General features: G+C 40.7%; 1 protein-coding gene and 1 long non-coding RNA gene across 4 annotated transcripts in view; one reads left to right on the plus strand and one right to left on the minus strand.

Moving 5' to 3' along the window:
* pot1 (protection of telomeres 1 homolog) overlaps positions 1-21,324 on the minus strand; it is a 55,861-nt gene that overhangs the window by 16,169 nt on the left and 18,368 nt on the right. For all 3 annotated transcript variants that reach the window (XM_081607694.1, XM_081607693.1, XM_081607695.1), the window contains exons 9-10: positions 7,312-7,608; positions 7,008-7,163 (exon numbers count right to left, since the gene is read on the minus strand). In XM_081607694.1, coding sequence (XP_081463820.1) covers positions 7,008-7,163; positions 7,312-7,608 — 453 coding nt within the window. The remainder of the gene's footprint in view (positions 1-7,007; positions 7,164-7,311; positions 7,609-21,324) is intronic.
* LOC103460421 (uncharacterized) lies at positions 11,102-21,121 on the plus strand. Its single transcript, XR_014087785.1, has 5 exons — positions 11,102-11,316; positions 19,875-20,140; positions 20,277-20,360; positions 20,471-20,523; positions 20,825-21,121. It is a non-coding gene; the product is annotated as an uncharacterized LOC103460421 (long non-coding RNA).

Here is a 21,324-nt window from a genome sequence, read left to right on the forward strand (position 1 = left end):
TGAACTCTGTAAGTCAGTTGGAACTGAACAGGCAGCTTCATCCACTAACTCCTTCACTTAAAAGCATTTTTAGTTTTGAATGTAATAGTTCAGTGTGAGATCAGCCCAGTACTTCTGGGGGAAAAAACTGTTGTAGTAACACTGAGACACACTGAACTGTGGGGCCTCCAGAGTGAGTGCTAGTATTGGACCAGCTGTGAATGCCTGTGATACCTTCTAAGAAATTAAATGAAAGTAAAAAGTTTAGAGAATGAAAGAAACAAGTATTTATTTACTTAATAATTAAGAATGTGCATTGACAGATTCAGAGGCTGTTCAAAGCACAACTCAGAAGAATGCCATCCTCAGTCACTCTCCTCTCATGATCCGTGTTTCTGCGTGTCTTGCGTCTCCCCGTTGATTGTCCCAGGGCTGTATAAATAAATCGATTCGGCGATATATATCGATATTTTCCGCCCTCGGAAAATATCAATTTTTCACCCGCGAGTATCGATCCGTTAAACCACAGGGGCAAGTAACCGTGAAAGCAGTGAGATCGCGAAATTAATGCCAATTTCGACTGGTAGCGTTCACTTCGTAATTAGTTTTTAGCTTAGCGGTTTCTGTTCTGTATACAAAGGATTACCTGAAGAATGAACATGGGTTGATAACATCCGCAGCGGCGCTGTGTTTTGAGCAGAAAGACGAAGAGGGAAAAAAACCCGCAGCCGGAATCCGCGGCGCAGGGAGGATTTCCATGGTAACAATGGCTGATCGATCATTCTTATTAGCAACAGACAACGAGTATCAGAGACTGAGAGAACGATGAGATCCTGGCAGTCTGACTGAGAGGCAGCTACTCAGAGATCCAAGCAGGGGAATAGCGGCGCTGCGTAGCTGCAGGGAGTCGATCACTACGGGGTCAGGCGGAGCCACGACTTTAGCAGCTAGCAGTAAACAGCTTACAGCCACGGCTAACTCCGGGAGCCAAGGTAGAAAAGCCTTTTCCCCCATAGTCCAAAAGACTGCATTTGTGGCTGCATTTTTACTCCAAAATGCAGCCACAGTGTCCAAAAGAAAAAACATAAGTGCAATCATTTGCATATTGAGAGTCTACAGAGGTGATAATCTCCCCACTCTGCTCCTGGATTACAGTTTAAACTTTTGACTTTTATGTCAAATCCACATGAATTAAATGACAGAAACTAATTCTCTCACTGCATCTTTGATTCATTTTGTCCAGCTGCAGACTGTTAGACTGTCCAATCAGTCAGGTATTGTGTAGTTGGTGCTTTTAATCAGTTTTCAGTTAACTAAATTCAAGTTTATGAATTTAGTGACACAAAATGTCACTAAAATCACTCTGTCCTAAAATATTTCAGAAAATGGAAAAATGCACTGAATTGTATCGGACTGTATTGTATCGAATCGGTCAACAAATATTGTGATACATATCGTATCGTGACCAGAACATCATATATTGTATCGTAAAATTATTGTATCGCTACACCCCTAGGTGTGTCTCGTTCCCTTGATTATGTGTATTTAGTCCCACCTGTTGTCTGTGTTCCTGTCGGGTCCTCGTCTTCGCCCATGTCTGTGTCTACGTCTTAGTCTTGGTCCCTGTCTACGTCTAGTGTCTATGTGCACTTATCCAGTAGAACTGCTAAGTCCTGGATAGTGTAAGCTCCTATTTCAGTCCTGCTTATCAGTTGCTACCGGTGTTTAGCTGCGTACTAGTCTCTCCGCCGTGCTGCCTGTATTGGACTGTTTGAGCATCATTATTATTAAACATATCATCATCTTCACCATACCTGGGTCTCAGCGTCAAACCTCACCACCACCACCAACCACCACCATTCCTGACATCCTCAAATATTCACTAAAATCAGCAGGTTTTACCCGACAGTCTCCCTGACACAGTCTCTTCCATATTTCACACTTTTCCGGGCATTATTGATGGAGAGCAGAAAAAGATGACCAGAAAGGAAATTTTCCCTAAACTGTAACTTCTTTAAAGCCGCTGTTAAAGCCACAGTACGTAACATTTTCATACTTGTTAAAATACTCATCATGTTCTGGTGGGAAAATTATTCTAAGATAACATCTGCTGATCATGTTATATTAAATGTTTTCAAAATCTTACCAAAAGAACCTGCTTGGTTTACACACAAGATTAGAAGTTGTTTTCCTGCAGCTGCATTGGAACTAGACTGTCTATTCCAAGTTTTGGATCCCTTATCCTTGGTATAGACCAGTGTTTCTCAATTATTTTCTGTCATGCCCCCCCTTAGGGGGATCATAATTTTTTTTCACGCCCCCCTGCTCAGTGCCCTTCCCGCCCCAGAATTTAAATACTATTGCGAATCTGTTTATATTTAATAATTTATCGTACAAACCACTGGCTCCAAAATTGTAGCTTACCTTATTATCAAAACCACTGTTTATTATTGTAAACCTCAAAATAATTTCCAAAATCGGTTTATGAGTGAATCACTAACATTTAATCAATACTACTCAGTTTGAAAAGTGCACATGATTCACTGGTATTTGCATTTTTAGACTTAATAGAGTAAAAATTTTTAGTAATGTAAGCATTGGTTACTTGTCAGCTTCTCCTGTTTAGTTTTCCACAAACTTAACATTTTTCTTAACATTTATTGTGGAAAGATTTGCAGCAATATTGCTAATAGTTCAGCTTGTCAGATGAGAAGTGATGAAAAATGTATAAAATTTTTGCATTAACAATAAAAAGACAGGTTTTGTCTATTTCCTGGCCTTAATTTCATGATAGCTTTTTCTTCCGGCAATATGGCGTCGTTACTCTGCCAATATTTAAATTACTCTGCTGATACGACTGGGTTCTCGTAGTATTATGACTGTATTCCTGTATTTGAAAATAAGAATCTCTTATCCTGGCCACTGACCTCTGCTGCCGTTTTCTTTTCACTGTCAAACTTCTCCGACTCTCCTCTAGATAGAAATATTTCAAAGCATCCGCACTTGTATCCTTCGCTCAGTTTTTTTTTTCTGCTCCGTTTACAACAGTGGTGTGGCTACTCAAAGACATAATATAAGGATAGACGCCTCATGGCTGCTCTCGCCTATTGGAGCTGACGAGATTTAGGGCGGCCATCTTGGAGCGGTCCACCACTCCACTCAGCATTGTGTTTAGCAGCAAAATGACGTATCAGCGCATTTAATCAATCATAACACGCTTTTTTGTTACTGGAAACCATATTCAATCATCTATCAAAGCTACATTTATAAACAATTGTATTTTTTAAGTATGTTTTTAATACATAGTTCAGCATATTTAAATATACTTAGTGGCTATAACAATAGAATAGGAATGGAATATTCTGATATTGATGTATGATGAGCATATTACAAAGCACACAGCCATTCATAATTTATTTAATAAATTTAGTAATATCAATACATATTTATATAAATATACAAGCAAATAATAATTAATACTAAATGTATAGTGGATAAATGTTTATATGTATGTATGTATGTATGTATATACATATATCTATATAGATATATAGATTCAGCAGTCCAAAATCCGATCCGAGATTCATCCGTGCTGCAGTGAATCCGTCTCTCTTTATAGATTTTCCCTCTTCTTCCTCACATCGTGTCTTTAGGAAACCTTCAAAAGAAAAACGGAAGATTTGGGAGCTATCTTACTTTTGACAGAGTGAAAGAATAACATATAAATAATAGTCTTTACCACCTGTGTAAACTTTGCTGGTGAATGTTATAACACATAATATAAGTTTTATAATATATGTTACATTGTTTCATTTCTAATATAGGCTCTTGTGTCAGATAATCTAAGTCAATGTTAGAGACTAATTTATTTTTTTAGATTTACAGAATCTCAGTTAGCCTTCATAGCGGCTGAACCCGTATTACACCAAGCACTGTAGCTAATATTAGCTGGTATCTCGCTGGTGGACATAAACACAGTAAAGTAACATTATAATGACAATATATACACAATAATATGTCCATCTTACTTGTTAAACATTGTCTGTGGAGCCCTCACATCAATAGTCCATCGATCCGAACAACAATATCCCTCAGTGCTGAGGCATCTTCTGCTGTTTAGATTGAGCAAAGTAGGAGGGAGTACCGCTCCAAGATGGCCGCCGTATTTCCTGCGCCGGAGCAGCCAATGCGGGGTCTACTCTTATATTATTACTTCTGCTGGCTTGAACAGGCAGGCTGTTAATTTGAACACTGCTGCCACCTAGTGACCGCAGGCTTGTTTATCAGCCAACATGAATAAAGACAGTTATAAAGTCCAGCTTCTCGCGCCCCCCACTATTTGAGAAGTACTGGTATAGACCTATGTGTTGACTCTGCCTGTTGGAGTTTTCATTTGGAACTGTATCATTTTGTTGTTTTATTATCTTACAAGCTCTCTGTATTGTGCACAATATGTAAAATATACCTGATTGAATGATTTCATCTTACAGTGGTTGGTGATTTATTTTTTTCCCCACAACAATGTCGTGACAGCAGAATATGAAACGGATAATCCTTCATCTCCTCCCTGAATTACTATTTCCAAGAGAGGCTAAGTGAAACAAAAAAAAAACTTCACATTAAAAAGTAGTTAATTTTACAAACTAGGGAAGGCAGTCATGACCAAGAGCCTTTCCTGTCTGCACTGATGACATTGGGCTACTGACTGGAAAAAACGTATCCAAAGCATCTCGTAGCTGACAGCATCGCTACATCACCTCTGCTTCTAATATGCTTAACTACTCAAAGAAGTTAGAAAACAGGATCTTCAGTGCTATTCCCTTTATTTCTTGTATATACTGTACATCTTCAAGAAAAACACTGCTAAGGCAAGGCTTTACAAAAACTGGAGATCAGAAATTGGTTACTTTTATAAGTGGTTCCCTCATAAAATTCACTTCTGAATGTTTCTAAAAATCAAATAGGGGATACGTGTATAATGACGGTAACAGCTTTTGCTATGTATCATGCTAAGTCAGTACTTCTCAAATAGCCCCAAGGGGGCGTGGCGAGGTGTCAGTAAATATCCGTACAGGTCCGCCTGTCTCTGGTTTGAGTGAAAGGAGGCACTTGCGATCTGCGCTGAGGTAAACTTCAGAAATCACCGCCCGAGACACCACAGAGGTGCCAGCAATGTGACTGGTCCGCGCTAGGGCTGAAACAATTCCTCAAATGATTCCAGTACTCGATTATTAAAATTCCTCGAGGAAAATGTATCTGCCTCGAAGCTTCGTTAAATGATGTTTTATTATGTAGCACACCGTGTTCCAGCCGGATCATTATTTGTGGTGGGCAGCACCTTTACTTCAGCTTTTTGAGTTGTTGTGAAGTGCTAGCAGCATGGTGATGAATTGTGTGGCGCTTTGTCAGGGTTTGGGGACAAATAAGGATTGTTGAATTTGGCGGAGCGATGGTTGGAGTACGACAGCTTTTGTGCTGTCCAAACCAGGTCGTCACGGTTTTGGAGCGAACAGTAGAGAGAGAGATCCCATTCCTCGATTAATCGTAAAAATATTCTATAGAGTACTCGATTGCTAAAATATTCTTTTACAACAGTCCTAGTCTGTGGTCCTGACTTTGTGGCTTGTTAAGCGCATCAATTATAAATCCTTCTTTTCAGAGTAATTTTGCTCTGCCAGTGAAACGCTCAGCACAAAAGAGATGCTAGCAGTCCGGCTTATTAAAAGAAAAAAAAATTAAAAACAAGAACAAGCAACGCTTAGCCTGGCCTGGAGTGAAGTGGGAAGGAGAGGAAGTAAAGCCTGGTGGGCCGCCAGGCTTATAATGAACTGGGGAAAACTTTCATCACACCGAGTCAAAAAATTATTTGTTTCAGTTTTTAAAGAACTTACTGAAATAAACACCTTTGATAATATTCAAATTTCTTGAAATGCACTTGTTGACCAACTCACTGAAAACAGGAACTCAAGTTAATTTAGTTTATTCTTTCCAGATAAGTCGCCATCCTAATCATAACCCCTAGACTTCTACCTCATTTAATTCTCTGCTAGGGGATACATCTACAATAAAGCCTTTAAAAACATTTGCACTGAACAGAGAACAAGACCAGGAAACTAAATGTGAAGCCTTGAGCATTTCATCTTTTGAACCTGCGCTAAAAGTTCATGCTGCAATGATATGCATAAGAAGCAAAGGAAACAACAGAGAAGCCCTGTAAGACAACACAGAGCTTCCTGTGTGGCTACGTGGGCTGCAGCAGCAGGTCAAGGAGCTGGTATTTTGTGAATTGTCAGTTTAGACTTATTTGTGACAATTACAGGTTGTCTGACTTTGCAGGCAAAGGACATGATCATTTCCTTCTTCCTGCTTTCTTTGCAACTCCAGATGGATTGTTTGTCACCAAACAAGTCACCTTCAAGCATTTAAAGGTGACTTATTATGCTTCCTTAAACAATTTAGGATGGGCTACAAAACACATTTATTACATTTTATGCACAAAATCATTCTTAGATAATCAAAACTGACCAGATTTCAGTCTGGTCAGTTCTTCCAATTGAATTCTTTAGAATGTTTTAGGGCCTCTCGTCAATTTAAATCCAAATAAGCTGTTGCTAGTTGATGTTTACACTCACACCTGAAAATATCTGCAAACAGATGTGCAATTATACAACCATACATCTTTGAAAAGCGGCTTTGTGGGGTGGGGTGCAGGGCCTGTTGATTTGTGAGATTACATTACGGGGTTTTTTGAAAAAGGTCATCGTACGGACACCAAAGACAAACTTATTAGAAAAACTGGCTAGGTGTTTTTTTAAGCACTTGGACTGTTTTTAGAAGCAGTAAACATTTGTAGGTTTTGGAAAAACTTGCAAAATGTGTTTGTTTTTGTTTTTTTAACACCAACCTTTGTGTCTCCACATTTTAGAAGACACTTAAGTGACACTGAACTGTTCTGGGAAACTTTAGCAGTAGATGTAGCTATTAACTCAAGTGGAAAACTTCCCAAAGATAACTCTCTGAACTCTGACCTTTAGGTGTCTGGAAAACTCCACGTGGTTGTCGTACACAAGGACGTTTGCAATGTGGCTCTCTTTGTGTTTGGAGAAAGAAGATGGCCCTTCTGTGCTGTTGGGCTCAACAATGACTTTCAGCAGGGCGTGAGGACATCTGGTCCCATCCCAGACCTAGGAGATAGAAAACCAGTTAGGCTTATTGGTTTCATCTGTCCCAAACTAAATGAAGCTCAGAGTTCTGCTAAATGGATCCATGTCTGCCTTTCTAACATTTTTGAAGAGTGGGAGCTATGCCATAAATAATCAAACTTCCCCTTACTCTGAGCAGTGTGCAGGTGGAGTCAATGGAGGCTTTGGCCAGCAGCTGGCAGATGAGGTCAAAGTAGGTGTTGGGCTGAACGGCAGATAGAGGGACAGCAGCAGAGACTGAGGAAAGCAGAGCCTGGCAAGCAGCCCAGGCCCTCAGCTCCTCTATGGTGCGCCGGTCGTCTTCGTCCAACTGCAAGCTTTTACTAGATGTCCGAGGCTCCATACCTCCACCCACTGCGCCACTAAACGTCACCACAGAGAACCCGAATGTGTTGACTAATGTGAGGGAGTTGTTGTATAAATGTACCTGTGCAGAAAAGATTGCTTTCATTTGGGGTTCCTAATATGAGCTTCTTGTTCTGCAGTGTGGAAGATTTTTATGCTAGGATACAGAAAGTAATTATTTCTGGCCATTCCAGTTCAGACAGGAATTCTTGCAGTATATACAGCGAGTACAGAAAGTATCCTTTAAATGTTTCACTCTTAGTTTCATTGCAGCCATTTATGATATATATATATTTTTTGTATCATTTCTCATTAATGTACACTCAGCATCCCATCATGACAGAAAAAGAAATTTAGATTTTTTTTGCAAATTTATCCAAAAAGAAAAACTGAAATATCACATTGTCATAAGCATTCAGATATTCTGCTGTGACACTCATATTTAACTCACATGCTGTCCATTTCTTCTGATCCTCCTTGAGATGGTTCAACTTTGACTAATAATAATAATAATAATAATAATAATAATAATATTAATACATTTTATTTGCAGGCACCTTTCTGGACACCCAAGGTCACCTTGACATAAAAACAAGCAAATTATAAAATACATACCGGTAATAAAAAAAACCCATAAAAACACAAAAGATTTATAAGACAGTACAAAGATAATTAAAGGCTATATGCTAGTTCAAACAAATGGGTTTTGAGTTTGGACTTAAAATATTGCACAAACTCCATGTTCCGGAGATCAGGTGGGAGTGAGTTCCAGAGTTTGGGAGCAGAGCGGCTGAATGCTCTGCTCCCCATAGTGACAAGACGGGCAGGGGGGACGGTGAGATGGACAGAAGAAGAGGATCTGAGGGAACGGGTGGGTGTGGCAATGTGAAGGAGGTCCGAGAGATATGAAGGTGTGAGGTTGTGAACTATTTTAAAAGTTAGAAGAAGTATTTTATAGTTGATGCGATATGTGATTGGAAGCCAATGGAGCATGAAACATGATCTGTTACCTTTACTCATTCTGCCCCCGATTTACTCCTGAACTCCGGTCCATCAAATGTCACCAATCCCCCCAGATTGTGAATGTGTTGTGGTTTGAACAAAGGTAAGTTCTTGGCTCCTTAATTTTATATAAATTCTTAATGTACATTCCTCTACAATCAATCAGAATGTTGTTTGGTAAAAGTATTAAAAAGTCTGAATGTGTTTAACTGGTTTACAAAGATCCAAGTTTGAATTGGTTAAATGAAGTCTAGGCGAAAATTCAACCTGGAAGACAATATTCATCCCAACTGCCCAACCAAGTTGTCGTCATGTGCCTCGATTCCAACCTATCAGTGATGGTTTCCTCCTCCAATCATCAAGCGTCGCTCCCTAGATAAGGTCCAGCTGTTTATCGGTGTCCGCTCGTTGGCTGAGGTTCAACCTTCCTTCACCTTCAGCCCAAGACTTCTCCAATATCCATTCAGTCTCCACCGTCCTCTCCACCACCAGGGTCGGGCCCAAGGGGGAAGACGTCTCTAATCTTTATACTCACAGTGGCTCATTCTCTCTGACAGTGGTTTTCAGTGCAACGTCTTCCTTCTGGGTCCGAGCGCCAAAGACTTTCATTTGTCAAACTTTCTAATACCATTCTCTTTCTCTGAGCATTAGTTTCTAGGTTGAAATGGCAATTCTACCTCATTTTTACTTCCTTTGAGCTAGTCTATCGTAGAAAGACTTAGAATTTGTCATTTTACACATGTACAATGAAAGACAATCCAAATAGAGCAAAGCGTCTGAAAACTTACACTGCATGAAAAGTGGGATTTTGGACAGCTATTGACACCTAGTTCTGCCGTGCGCTCTTGCCGATAACCTCTTGAGGGCTATCGGCAAGAGCTTTTTGTCAGAGTGGAAAATTGTAAGGAACTACCAAGAATGGTCAAAAACGCTGTGTGTCCATGTTCCCCTGTCACCCCCCCTCCACTTGTGCCTAGCAGACGTTTTCATACTTAAAATGAAGTTTCTGGGAGCCAAGCAAATGCAAATCAACTGTTGAGCACTGCCTTTTGACTCTCATTCCTGTTGTAGCCAACACATTTTACCTTCTGTTCACCTGTTTACTAGTTCCAGGACCTGGGCAAAACCCCTCCGTGTTATTAATTGAGAAATAATAAGATTTAAGTATAAAACAGGCATTAATGCTGAAAATGTTCTAATGTTACAAAGGCACACAAATGGAACAAATTTAGTGTGAAATTCACCATCCAGCACTGAACACACTTAGCTCAACTTAGGGATGTAACTTTAACACTTAAGTCTGCATATCAAAGTACAATTTTCAGGGTAAATCTGATGATATATTGTCAACATTGCATGTCTGTCAAGCTCATCCAAGATTGTGTGGTGGAATGCAGACAGAGCCACCGCTGTACACATTTCCAGGAGAAGTGTTTCTGCCAACGTGAAAACACTGAGCTTGGTTGGTGATGCTTTATATAAAATAAATTATCAGTTGTGTCATCATGACAAAGTTCCAATCATTTGCACATTATAGTATCACAGGCAGATGTTCATGGTATACTAAGTTTTTGTTGATTCTTCTGAAATTGTCTCCCAATCTGGACTTTGTGATTAAACATTCTCAGTATTTAATCACAAATACTGAAATACTGGCTCAAAAAAGCCTGTATTCCAACATGAACTCCTTCTAATGGGGATGTAAATACTTGTTGGTGCTGCAGTGCAATGGGCCAAACAGTTCAACACATTTTGAGACATCTGTAGGTATTGTTCACTTATAGAAGTATGCCATGAAGAAGTATGTTTGGAGAAAAAATATTAAAATAATAATCTATTTTATCCATTAAAATATATTTTACATGTGTGTTAGGAGCACTGAAAAACTTAGTTTTGGTTGAATTGATATAAAAGCAGAATATGCATGAATACATACAATAGACTTTTGTGAAGCGTGATCTTACTTTGACATTCCTCCTATCTGAAGATGTATCTTGTGATGGGAGGAATTGAACAACTTAATCAAAAATAATAATAAAAAAACATGTTCCAGAGTGGTTCATTGTACATAAAGTATTTTTGTGAATAATCAAACTAAAGGTTAATGTTCACTGATTGCTTTAAAGACCCAGAGTCATGCTATATTGGAGTGGTAGTGGTCATTCCACATCACAATGCAGGACTTAAGAAACTACAGATGATTTATCAGTATTCAGTTGCTTAACTCTCGAGTTTAAATTGAACAACAAAATGGTTGAAAGTATGTGATACCTTCTGATAGAGTATAAGCATTTGTATTTTTTTTTAAAGCTTTGTTAGTTAGGCACTAAATATAACTCACGGATGATGAATCATTATATTCTGTATAAACTAAAAAGGAGACAGCTCAAAGCAGAATTGAGTAAATAAACATCTATACATTTAAAAACATTTTAGCAATTAATTATAATAAAATTTAATTAAATATACTGTCACGTAACTTTTAAAAAAATAACTTTTTAGAATGTATTTTTTTCTGGCAACTTTCATTTAACACTCCAGTCCAGTTGGTGGCAGTAATGCGCTTTCATAGTTGGTCAAACAGCCGCCATTAAACTCCAGAAGATTTCCACCGGTGCCAACGAGTGCTACTGCTAAACATGAACGAAAATGCCCGTTTGTTGTGTAAAATGGTGGAAAAAGTCCTATTTCACGGAGTTACCTTTTTTCAGTATCGTTTTGATACTAAGCAATGTCCCGGCGGAAAACAACAGATGACACCCCGGCGGTACAACAAGACTAACTCACGGTAAGAAATCTTTTATGAATAGCGAGCATGTGGAGCTCGCTATTGGGCTGCCACCTCTCCTTGGGCTGCAACCTTATCGTGGTGGAGGGGTTTGAGTGTCCCAATGATCCTAGGAGCTATGCTGTCTGGGGCTTTATGCCCCTGGTAGGGTCACCCAAGGCAGACAGGTCCTAGGTGAGGAACCAGACAAAGTGCAGCCCGAAGACCCCTATGATGAATACAAACTTTGGACTGCGTTTTCCCTCGCCCGGACGCGGGTCACCGGGGCCCCACTCTGGAGCCAGGCCTGGAGGTGGGGCACAATGGCGAGCGCCTGGTGGCCGGGCTTTTACCCACGGAGCCCGGCTGGGCTCAGCCCGAAGAGGAGACGTGGGTCCCCCTTCCGATGGGCTCACCACCTGTCCGAGGGGCCAAACGGGTCGGGTGCATTGTGCTATGGGCGGCAGCCAAGGGAGGGGACCCTGGCGGTCTGATCCTCGGCTGCAGAAGCTGGCTCTTGGGACGTGGAACGTCACCTCTCTGGTGGGGAAGGAGCCGGAGCTAGTGTGCGAGGCTGAGAGGTTCCGGCTAGAAATAGTCGGCCTCACCTCGTCGCATGGCTCTGGTTCTGGAACCAGTCTCCTTGAGAGGGGCTGGACGTACTTCCACTCTGGAGTTGCCCACGGTGAGAGGCACCGGGCTGGAGTGGGCATACTTGTTGCCCCCCATTTGGGTGCCTGTACGTTGGGGTTCACCCCGGTGAACGAGAGGGTAGCCTCCCTCCGCCTACGGGTGGGGGGACGGGTTCTGACTGTTGTTTGTGCTTACGGTCCGAACGGCAGTTCAGATTACCCACCCTTCTTGGAGTCCTTAGAGGGGGTACTGGAGAGTGCCCCTCCTGGGGACTCCCTTGTTCTACTGGGAGACTTCAACGCTCACGTGGGCAATGACAGTGAGACCTGGAGAGGCGTGGTTGGGAGGAACGGCCCCCATGATCTGAACCCAAGCGGTGTTCTGTTGTTGGACTTCTGTGCTCGTCACGGATTGTCCATCACGAACACCATGTTCAGGCATAAGGGCGTCCATATGTGCACTTGGCACCAGGACGCCCTAGGCCGCAGTTCGATGATTGACTTTGTCATCGTCTCATCGGATTTGCGGCTGTATGTCTTGGACACTCGGGTGAAGAGAGGTGCGGAGCTGTCCACTGACCACTACCTGGTGACCCCAGGTAATGGGCTTCCTCCCCCACCACCGGAGCCAACTCCGGTGGTGGGGGAGGAAGCCGGTCAGACCTGGCAGGCCCAAACGTGTAGTGAGGATCTGCTGGGAACGTCTGGCGGAGTCCCCTGTGAGACGGAGCTTCAACTCTCATCTCCGGCAGAACTTCGAACACGTTCCGGGGGAGGTTGGGGACATTGAGTTTGAGTGGACCATGTTCCGTACCTCCATTGCCGAGGCGGCCTATCGGAGCTGCGGCCGCAAGGTTGTTGGTGCCTGTCGCGGCGGCAACCCTCGAACCCGTTGGTGGACACCTTCGGTGAGGGATGCTGTCAAGCTGAAGAAGGAGTCCTATCGGGCCTTTTTGGCCTGTGGGACTCCAGAAGCAGCTGATGGGTACCGGCGGGCGAAACGGCATGCGGCTCGGGTTGTCGCTGAGGCAAAAACTCGGGCGTGGGAGGAGTTTGGAGAGGCCATGGAGACAGACTTCCGTACGGCTTCGAGGCGATTCTGGTCCACCATCCGGCGTCTCAGGAGGGGGAAGCAGTGCAGCACCAACACTGTTTATAGTGGGGATGGTGCGCTGCTGACCTCAACTCGGGACGTTGTGGGCCGGTGGGCGGAATACTTCGAAGACCTCCTCAATCCCACCAACATGCCTTCTGTTGAGGAAGCTGAGCATGGGGACTCTGGGCTGGGCTCTCCAATCTCTGGGGACGAGGTCGCCGAGGTGGTCAAAAAGCTCCTCGGTGGCAGGGCCCCGGGGGTGGATGAGATCCGCCCGGAGTTCCTTAAGGCTTTGGATGTTGCGGGGTTGTGTTGGCTAACGCGACTCTGCAATATCGCATGGACATCGGGGGCAGTTCCCCTGGACTGGCAGACTGGGGTGGTGGTCCCCCTGTTTAAAAAGGGGGACCGGAGGGTGTGCTCCAATTACAGGGGGATCACACTCTTAAGCCTCCCTGGTAAGGTCTATTCAGGGGTCCTGGAGAGGAGGGTCCGTCTGATAGTCGAACCTCGGATTCAGGAAGAGCAGTGTGGTTTTCGTCCTGGTCGTGGAACACTGGACCAGCTCTACACCCTCAGAGGGGTCCTGGAGGGTGCATGGGAGTTCGCCCAACCAGTCTACATGTGTTTTGTGGACTTGGAAAAGGCGTTCGACAGTGTCCCTCGGGGGGCCTTGTGGGGGGTACTCCGGGAGTATGGGGTACCGGGCCCTTTGATACGGGCTGTCAGGTCCCTGTATGACCGGTGTCAGAGTTAGACTCCGCCAAGGCTGCCCTTTGTCACCGATTCTGTTCATTACTTTTATGGACAGAATTTCTAGGCGCAGCCGAGGTGTTGAGGGGATCCGTTTTGGTGGCCTTAGGATCGCATCTCTGCTTTTTGCGGATGATGTGGTCCTGTTGGCTTCATCGGAACGTGATCTGCAGCTCTCACTGGAGCGGTTCGCAGCCGAGTGTGAAGCGGCCGGGATGAGGCTCAGTGCCTCCAAATCCGAGGCCATGGTCTTGAGCCGGAAAAGGGTAGAGTGCCTTCTCCGGGTCAGGGGGGTCGTCCTGCCTCAAGTGGAGGAGTTTAAGTATCTGGGGATCTTGTTCACGAATGAGGGAAGAAGGGAACGGGAGATCGACAGGCGGATTGGGGCAGCGTCTACTGTGAAGCGGGCGCTGTACCGGTCCGTCGTGGTGAAGAGAGAGCTGAGCCAAAAAGCGAAGCTCTCAATTTACCGGTCGATCTACGTTCCCACCCTCATCTATGGTCATGAGCTTTGGGTCATGACCGAAAGAACGAGATCACGGGTACAAGCGGCCGAAATGGGTTTCCTCCGCAGGGTGGCTGGGCTCTCCCTTAGAGATAGGGTGAGAAGCTCGGTCATCCGGGAGGGACTCAGAGTAGAGCCGCTGCTCCTCCACGTCGAGAGGAGCAAGTTGAGGTGGCTCGGGCATCTGGTAAGGATGCCTCCTGGACGCCTCCCTGGTGAGGTGTTCCGGGCACGTCCCACCGGGAGGAGGCCTTGGGGAAGACCCAGGACACGCTGGAGGGATTATGTCTCTCGGCTGGCCTGGGAACGCCTTGGGATTCCCCCGGAGGAGCTGGAAGAAGTGGCTGGGGAGAGGGAAGTCTTGGCCTCCCTTCTGAAGCTGCTGCCCCCGCGACCCGACCCCGGATAAGCGGAAGAAAATGGATGGATGGATGGATGGATGGGTGGAGCGATGGACGAGGAGTTGGCGGAAGGAGAAGCGAGTGAACGTAGCAAACAAACGAAGGCGGTAGGATTTGATTTTGGCGGATTGCATAAACTGTACATTGACTGTAGCAACATGGCTTCTACATCAGAAGGGAATAGTGGAAATGAAATGGAATGGATGATATCAAGATCAGCAAGAATGAAAAGAACACTTAGGAAGAGACAAGAAAGGGCAAGAAGTTGGTCGGAAGAAAGCGAAGCCAGAGAAGAAGCTAACAAAAAGACAAAAACAAACGACAGGGCGAGGTCAGAACAGAATGACTTTAATAGAGAAGTGGAATTTAAAATCATAGTGGAATTCAAGCAAGAAGGAGGATTTATCCACCCGATAAAGTTGACCAGAGCAATAGAGGAAGAAATAGGAAAAATTAAAACGGCTAGAATCATGAATAACAGAAGAGTGCTAATATATGCTAGCAGTGAAACTCAACAACAAAAGATAATCAGAATGAAAAACTTGCTGGGGGAAAGAATTAAAACATATATTCCAGGGTCTTTAGCAAGGCTGAGAGGAGTAATATCAGGAGTTCCAATGGAGGATGTGAAAAAAGAAATCAAAGGAGGGAAGATAACAGACGCCACCAGGATTAAAAGTAAAAGATGGGAAACTTAAAGACACAATGGCAGTAATTCTGCAATTTGAAAATATCATGCCAGAAAATATCCAGCTAGGATATTTGAACTACAAGGTTAGAGAATACATTCCCAAACCCCTCAGATGTTTTACTTGTCAAAGAATGGGACACATTGCAAAGGAAAACCAGGTGTGCAAGATGTGGAGGTCCACATGAATATGGAAAATGTGAAAAAGATGCTAAAATCAAATGTTGCAATTGCGGAGGAGAGCATAGTGCAGCATATGGTGGATGCAAAATACAAAAGGAAGCCAGAGAAGCTCAAAGAATTAAAATAACAAAGAGTTTCATATGCTGAAGCTTTAAAAAGAGTAAGGAAAGATGACAATAGAAATTAGGTCAGGAGAAACAGGTCAAAGAAACACAACTTGGAGTTCAAATCAAGGGCAGAATGATCAGAGACAAATCTTAGTACAAACAACAAATATACAAAAAGCATAAATGTAGAGTGGATGAAAAAAAGAAAACTTTGTAGCATTTATGTGCCATATTATCAATGTTACAATACAAATGAAGAAAAGCGATAAAATAAAAGCAATCGTAACAGCAGCAGGAAGATTCTTAGATATGAAAGAAATCCAAGCAGATCAGTTTCAAACCATTTTGAGTGAAACAACAGAGAATGCTCAGGATTCAAGGTTTTATAATGGTTCTACATATTATTCAATGGAATGCTAGAAGTTTAATAGCCAATGGACAAGAACTTAAAAAGTTTATTTATGATTTAGAAATAATTACAGATATAATATGTATTCAAGAAACATGGTTGAAACCTAACCTAGAATTTAAAATCCCAGGATATAGAAAGACAGGATAGAAGTCATGGTAGTGGAGGTGGATGTGCCACTTTAATTAAGGATGGAATAGCTTATAAGAAAAACATAACGAATAAAGAACTAGAATGTGTTAATATAGAAATATTTAAATTAAGAAAATATGGAAATATTAAAATTATAAATCACTATAATCTTTGTAAAAGTCTTGATAGTGAAATGTTTAAAGAAGTAGCAGGAAAAATACATAAAAGAGAATTATGGTGTGGTGATTTTAACACACACAATAGTCTGTGGTAGCAAGAAGACGGATCATAATGTATCATAGTTGAAGAAATGATGGATGAAAGATCATTAGTTTGTCTTAATAATGGAAACGGTACAAGAGTAAATATACATAAAAATACAGTTTCATGTCTAGATGTTACATTAATAACTGACTGTCTTGTTAGTTCATGTGAATGGATATTAACAGGGAGACTACATCAGGGAGTGATCATTTTCCAGGGAGTACAATAATTAATGACAGTATAAATAGGCAGCAAGATTTTGTGAAAAAACCAGCCATATGGTTACATTAAAAGGTAACATTGAAGAATGTTCAAAACAGATAACAGAACACATTTTAAATGCTGCAAGTTCTAGCATCCCAGAAATCAAAGTAAAAGGTAAGAAGAAAGTAGTTCCTTGGTGGAATGATGAATGCAGTACAGCAATTAAAGAACCTAACGAAGCATTTAAAATATTACAGAAAAATGTAACAACCGAAAACCTCATTGAATATAAAAAGAAAAGAGCAATGACTCACAAAATTATTAAAGAAGCTAAAAAGAAAACATGGAGAGAGTTTTGTTCCTCAATAGGTTCAGAAATAAAGTTGCAGAACGTTTGGGTGTTTAGGAAAATGATGGTGAAAAGGAATGAAGTTAAAATGTCAGCATTAGTCAGAGGGCAGGAAATCTTAGTTTTAAACAAAGATAAGGCAGATTTATTAGGGGAGACATTTGCTGCAGTTCACAGTGGTGAACATCTTACAGACATTCATAGACAGCAGAAAATACAAAAACTTTTAAGTTATAAAAATATTTTGGACAAATGTCAGAAATGCATGTCAACATTAGACATGAATATAACCATGAAAGAAATGAAAACAGTACTTAAAGGGACAGGATACTCAGCTCCAGGAGAGGGTCAACTATGTTATGCTATGTTTCGACAGACTCCAGAAGTAACATTGAAATTAATATTATGATTATTTAATAAAATATGGAATGAAGGTTTAATACCAAATAGCTCATTTAATACCATTTAATAAACCAGGGAAAGATCCTACTTGTCCAAATAACTAGACCAATAACTTTAACTTTTCATTTAAGTAAATGGATGGAGAAAATAATAGTCAGTAGATTAGGATACGTTCTTGAGCATAAGAAACTAATGAATGGATCCCAGAGCTGCTTTAGAACAGGGAGATCAACAATGGATGCTCTAACCAGATGTGATGATATAGAGAAAGCTTTAAAAATGAAGGAGGTAATTATTATAGTATTTTTTGATATAGGAAAAGCATATGATTCACTGTGGAGAGAAGGATTACTTATAAAAATCAATCAGATGGGAATTAGTGGAAAGTTGTATAATTGGATAGCAAATTTTTTGTTGGATAGAAAAATAAGAGTTAAGATTGGGAACGATTATTCAAAAGAGTTTAATGTGGAGAATGGGATACCTCAAGGTGGTGCAATTAGTCCAAAATTATTTAATATAGTGATTGATATTTTTTCTGATACTGATAAATGTATAAACTCTGCATTGTATGCAGATGATGGGGTCAAAAGGATGAGGGGAAAACATGTAAAACATGTAGTAGGAAAAATTAAAAAAGCAATTAAGTAGAAAAATGGTCGTATGAATGGGGGTTTAAATGATCAGCAAGCAAGTCTTGTTTTATGGTTGTTACAAATAAAAGAAATACCGATACAGGAACAATAACATTATACGGACAGCCTTTGGAAAGGGTTAAAGAATTTAAATATCTAGGATTATGGTTGGATAGTTCTCATACATGGAAAACATAGATAACTTGGAAACTAAATGTAAGAAAGTTATAAATTTACTAAAGGCTGTGGCTGGAAATAACTGGGGTGCAGATAGAGAGTCATACATATATAGGGCTCTTATGAGATCAATAATTGATTATGGCAGTTTTGTATATGGAGCAGCAGCTAAAACACTACAAAAGATAGATAGACTATGAGTAGGGCTTTACGTACAGGAGTGGTGAAAACGACACCTATTAATGCTCTTCTAATAGAGACTGGAGAGACTCCGCTGGAAATGAGAAGAATAAAATTAGCTTTAATATATTGGATGAAAATTAAAAGTAATGATGAAGAGAATGTAGCATCAATTATATTAAAAAACTGTTGGGAATATGCAAAGTTCCCGAGTAATGGATTTGGATGGATAAGTAAATTGACCAAAATGTTTGGATTAGAGGAAAAGAAAACAGCTCAGATTAATCCGATTAGTGTTATTCCTCCATGGTTATTTCCTGAGGTTAATGTAGACATGAGACTTCTTAAAATGAAAAACGACTGGAATTTAAATGAAATAGGGGTAAAGACTGATGTATATTTAAGATAATCATATTATAACTACATCAAAATTTATTCAGACGGTTCTAACAATCTTCAAGGATGTGTGGGAATAGGAATAAATATACCAGAGTTTGAAATCCACATCTCCAAAAGACCATCAGATCAGCTATCTGTTTATATTAGGCTTACAGTGGGTAGAGGAGGTTCGACCACACAGGGTGGTGATATGTACAGACTCTAAAGCAGTTTTAGAAAGTATTCAGGGAGAAGGAAATGATAGGAAAGATTTAGTATTAGAAACTCTGCATAGTTTATTTAGAATATATAGAGGTGGCATTGATGTTTGGTTCTGCTGGGTACCAGCTCATGAAGGGGTTAAAGAAAATGAAAAGGCAGATAAATTAGCAAAAAGGGCTTTAGAAATGACAATAACAATAATTCCTTTTGGGAAAGGGGAAGGGAAATCCTGTATTAAAAATAAAGAAATAAAAGAACGGCAAAAAAGAAAGGGAGATTATATAAAGTACAAAAGTCGGTATTAATTAGAAATATTAATGAGAGAAACAGAAGGGAAGAAATAAATATGACCAGATTAAGAGTAGGTCATACCTATTTAAATGACACCTTATATTTAATAGGGAAGAAAAGTAATGATAAATGTGAAGGATGTGGAGAGAAATAAAATGTAGAACATGTATTAATGAACTGTGGAACATATGAATCTGAAAGGGAGAATCTGAAAAGAATGGTTGGAAGGACAGGAATGGAGTCTTAAAGGAATATTAGGAAATTAAGGAAACATAATGGAGATTTATAGATTAAGGAAAGCTTTATTTATTTTTCTTAAAAATACAAGATTAATAAATAGAATTTAATAGATGTAAAGAAATGTTGTTATACACTCGTGTACAGTAGGTGGCGGTGAGAAGAAGAAGAGCACGTGGAGCGAGGCCAGTTGCTTTGTTTGTTTCTTACAGAAAGCAGTCTGTCGTTTTCTTAATGTCGAAACAAGTGTAGGGTGAGATTTCGTATTGTATTTTTTATTACATGTGATGTTCTAAACTCTTAAAAATACTCGCATCTTCTTTGATTTTTTCAGACCTGAAAAATGGCCAAGCCGTACCAGCCAGACCTCAGACCACGGTGCCGAGGAGCTCTGAGTCCACCAGGACCAAGAGAAATTCAGTAAGTTATGATTTCACATTTAGTGAATAGTGAACATTCACATATTTGTAAGGAAACTGATCTTCCGGTTATTTTATTTATTTTGTTATAACGCAGTACAGCAAGGCAGAGTGTGGTAAACAGTAGAGATCTACAAAATGGCGGATGGAGGACGGATGTGAGGACGAAGCCATGAAGCCGGTATGTATAATCACTGCATTGATTCCCGACTGTACAATGGCTGGTTGAGAATAATTTTAACTTATTTACTTATGTATTTTTGAGAAAGCGATATATTTGCCACAATATTTTTTTAATTTTACATTTATTTCCACAGACTCCACAGAATGATTCACGTTTGTGTCAATCAGACTCTTCAGGAACGTTCTGATGTCCGTGATGAGGACAGAGATGCAACTGTGTGTGAGTATCTACCATTTTAGAATGTTGATGATATTTTATGCTTCAATATTGTTTATGTACATAATGTAATTATGCTATGTATTGACAATGCACAAAAATGTTTTCCAGCTGCATCCAGGACCTACAGCCAGTCATCCAGATGTAGCTCAAGAAAGAAGCAGGTAAGATTTATTACTAATCTAGAGATGTCACAATTCCTTGAATGATTAAAGTACTGTGATTTATTAAAATCCATCAAAGCAAATTATCTGCCTCAGAGTTTAATTCTTTTTTTCTTCCAATTGTTTTCTCTTTTTCATTAAAGTTTTTAATTTTCTGTAAGAATGTATTAATGTGTTTTTTTGTGTTTTAGTTTTTATGTCTTATGTGTGCATACTAAGCTGGAAGTTGCCAAACACTGTAGTTTCATAATGACTAGAAGATGCCTGTAGCTCATAATGATTGTCTGTTCTGTGTTAACAGCTGATGGAGGAAGACAGAGAGTCCTGGCAGCAGAGGAGGTGGCATTCTGGGAGGATGGCAGCAGCTATGAGGCGGAGTCAGGATGGACTGTGGTGAGGTTGAGACCCCAAGTTCCCCCAATCAGGAGCTCAGTGACATCAGGACTAAAAGACAGGAGAGACGTTGGGCCTGTCCTGAACGCAGCATAATGTTTGATCATGTTTGGACAAAAAAAACACTGCCAGATGGTCCAGAAATGGACAAGCATTTATGTCTTATTTTGTGTGCAAACAGTAAACAAAAAAACAAAAAACAAAACTTCTGTGCCTCTTATGTTTCTCATATATGAACATGTTGCATATAAACAATATCAAATGAATATATTTTAATACAGCATTTATTTTTTTATATAGATTTTTTAAAAGTACAGCATTAAAATATTAACGATGGGGGCGGGGTTTATTTTAAAAAGTCTTAAGTGCAATCCAATGGGCACACATCAACCAACCAATCACATGTCG

Source organism: Poecilia reticulata, chromosome 6, assembly GCF_904066995.2.
Source record: "Poecilia reticulata chromosome 6, P_reticulata-male-v2, whole genome shotgun sequence".
Classification (NCBI taxonomy): domain Eukaryota; kingdom Metazoa; phylum Chordata; class Actinopteri; order Cyprinodontiformes; family Poeciliidae; genus Poecilia; species Poecilia reticulata.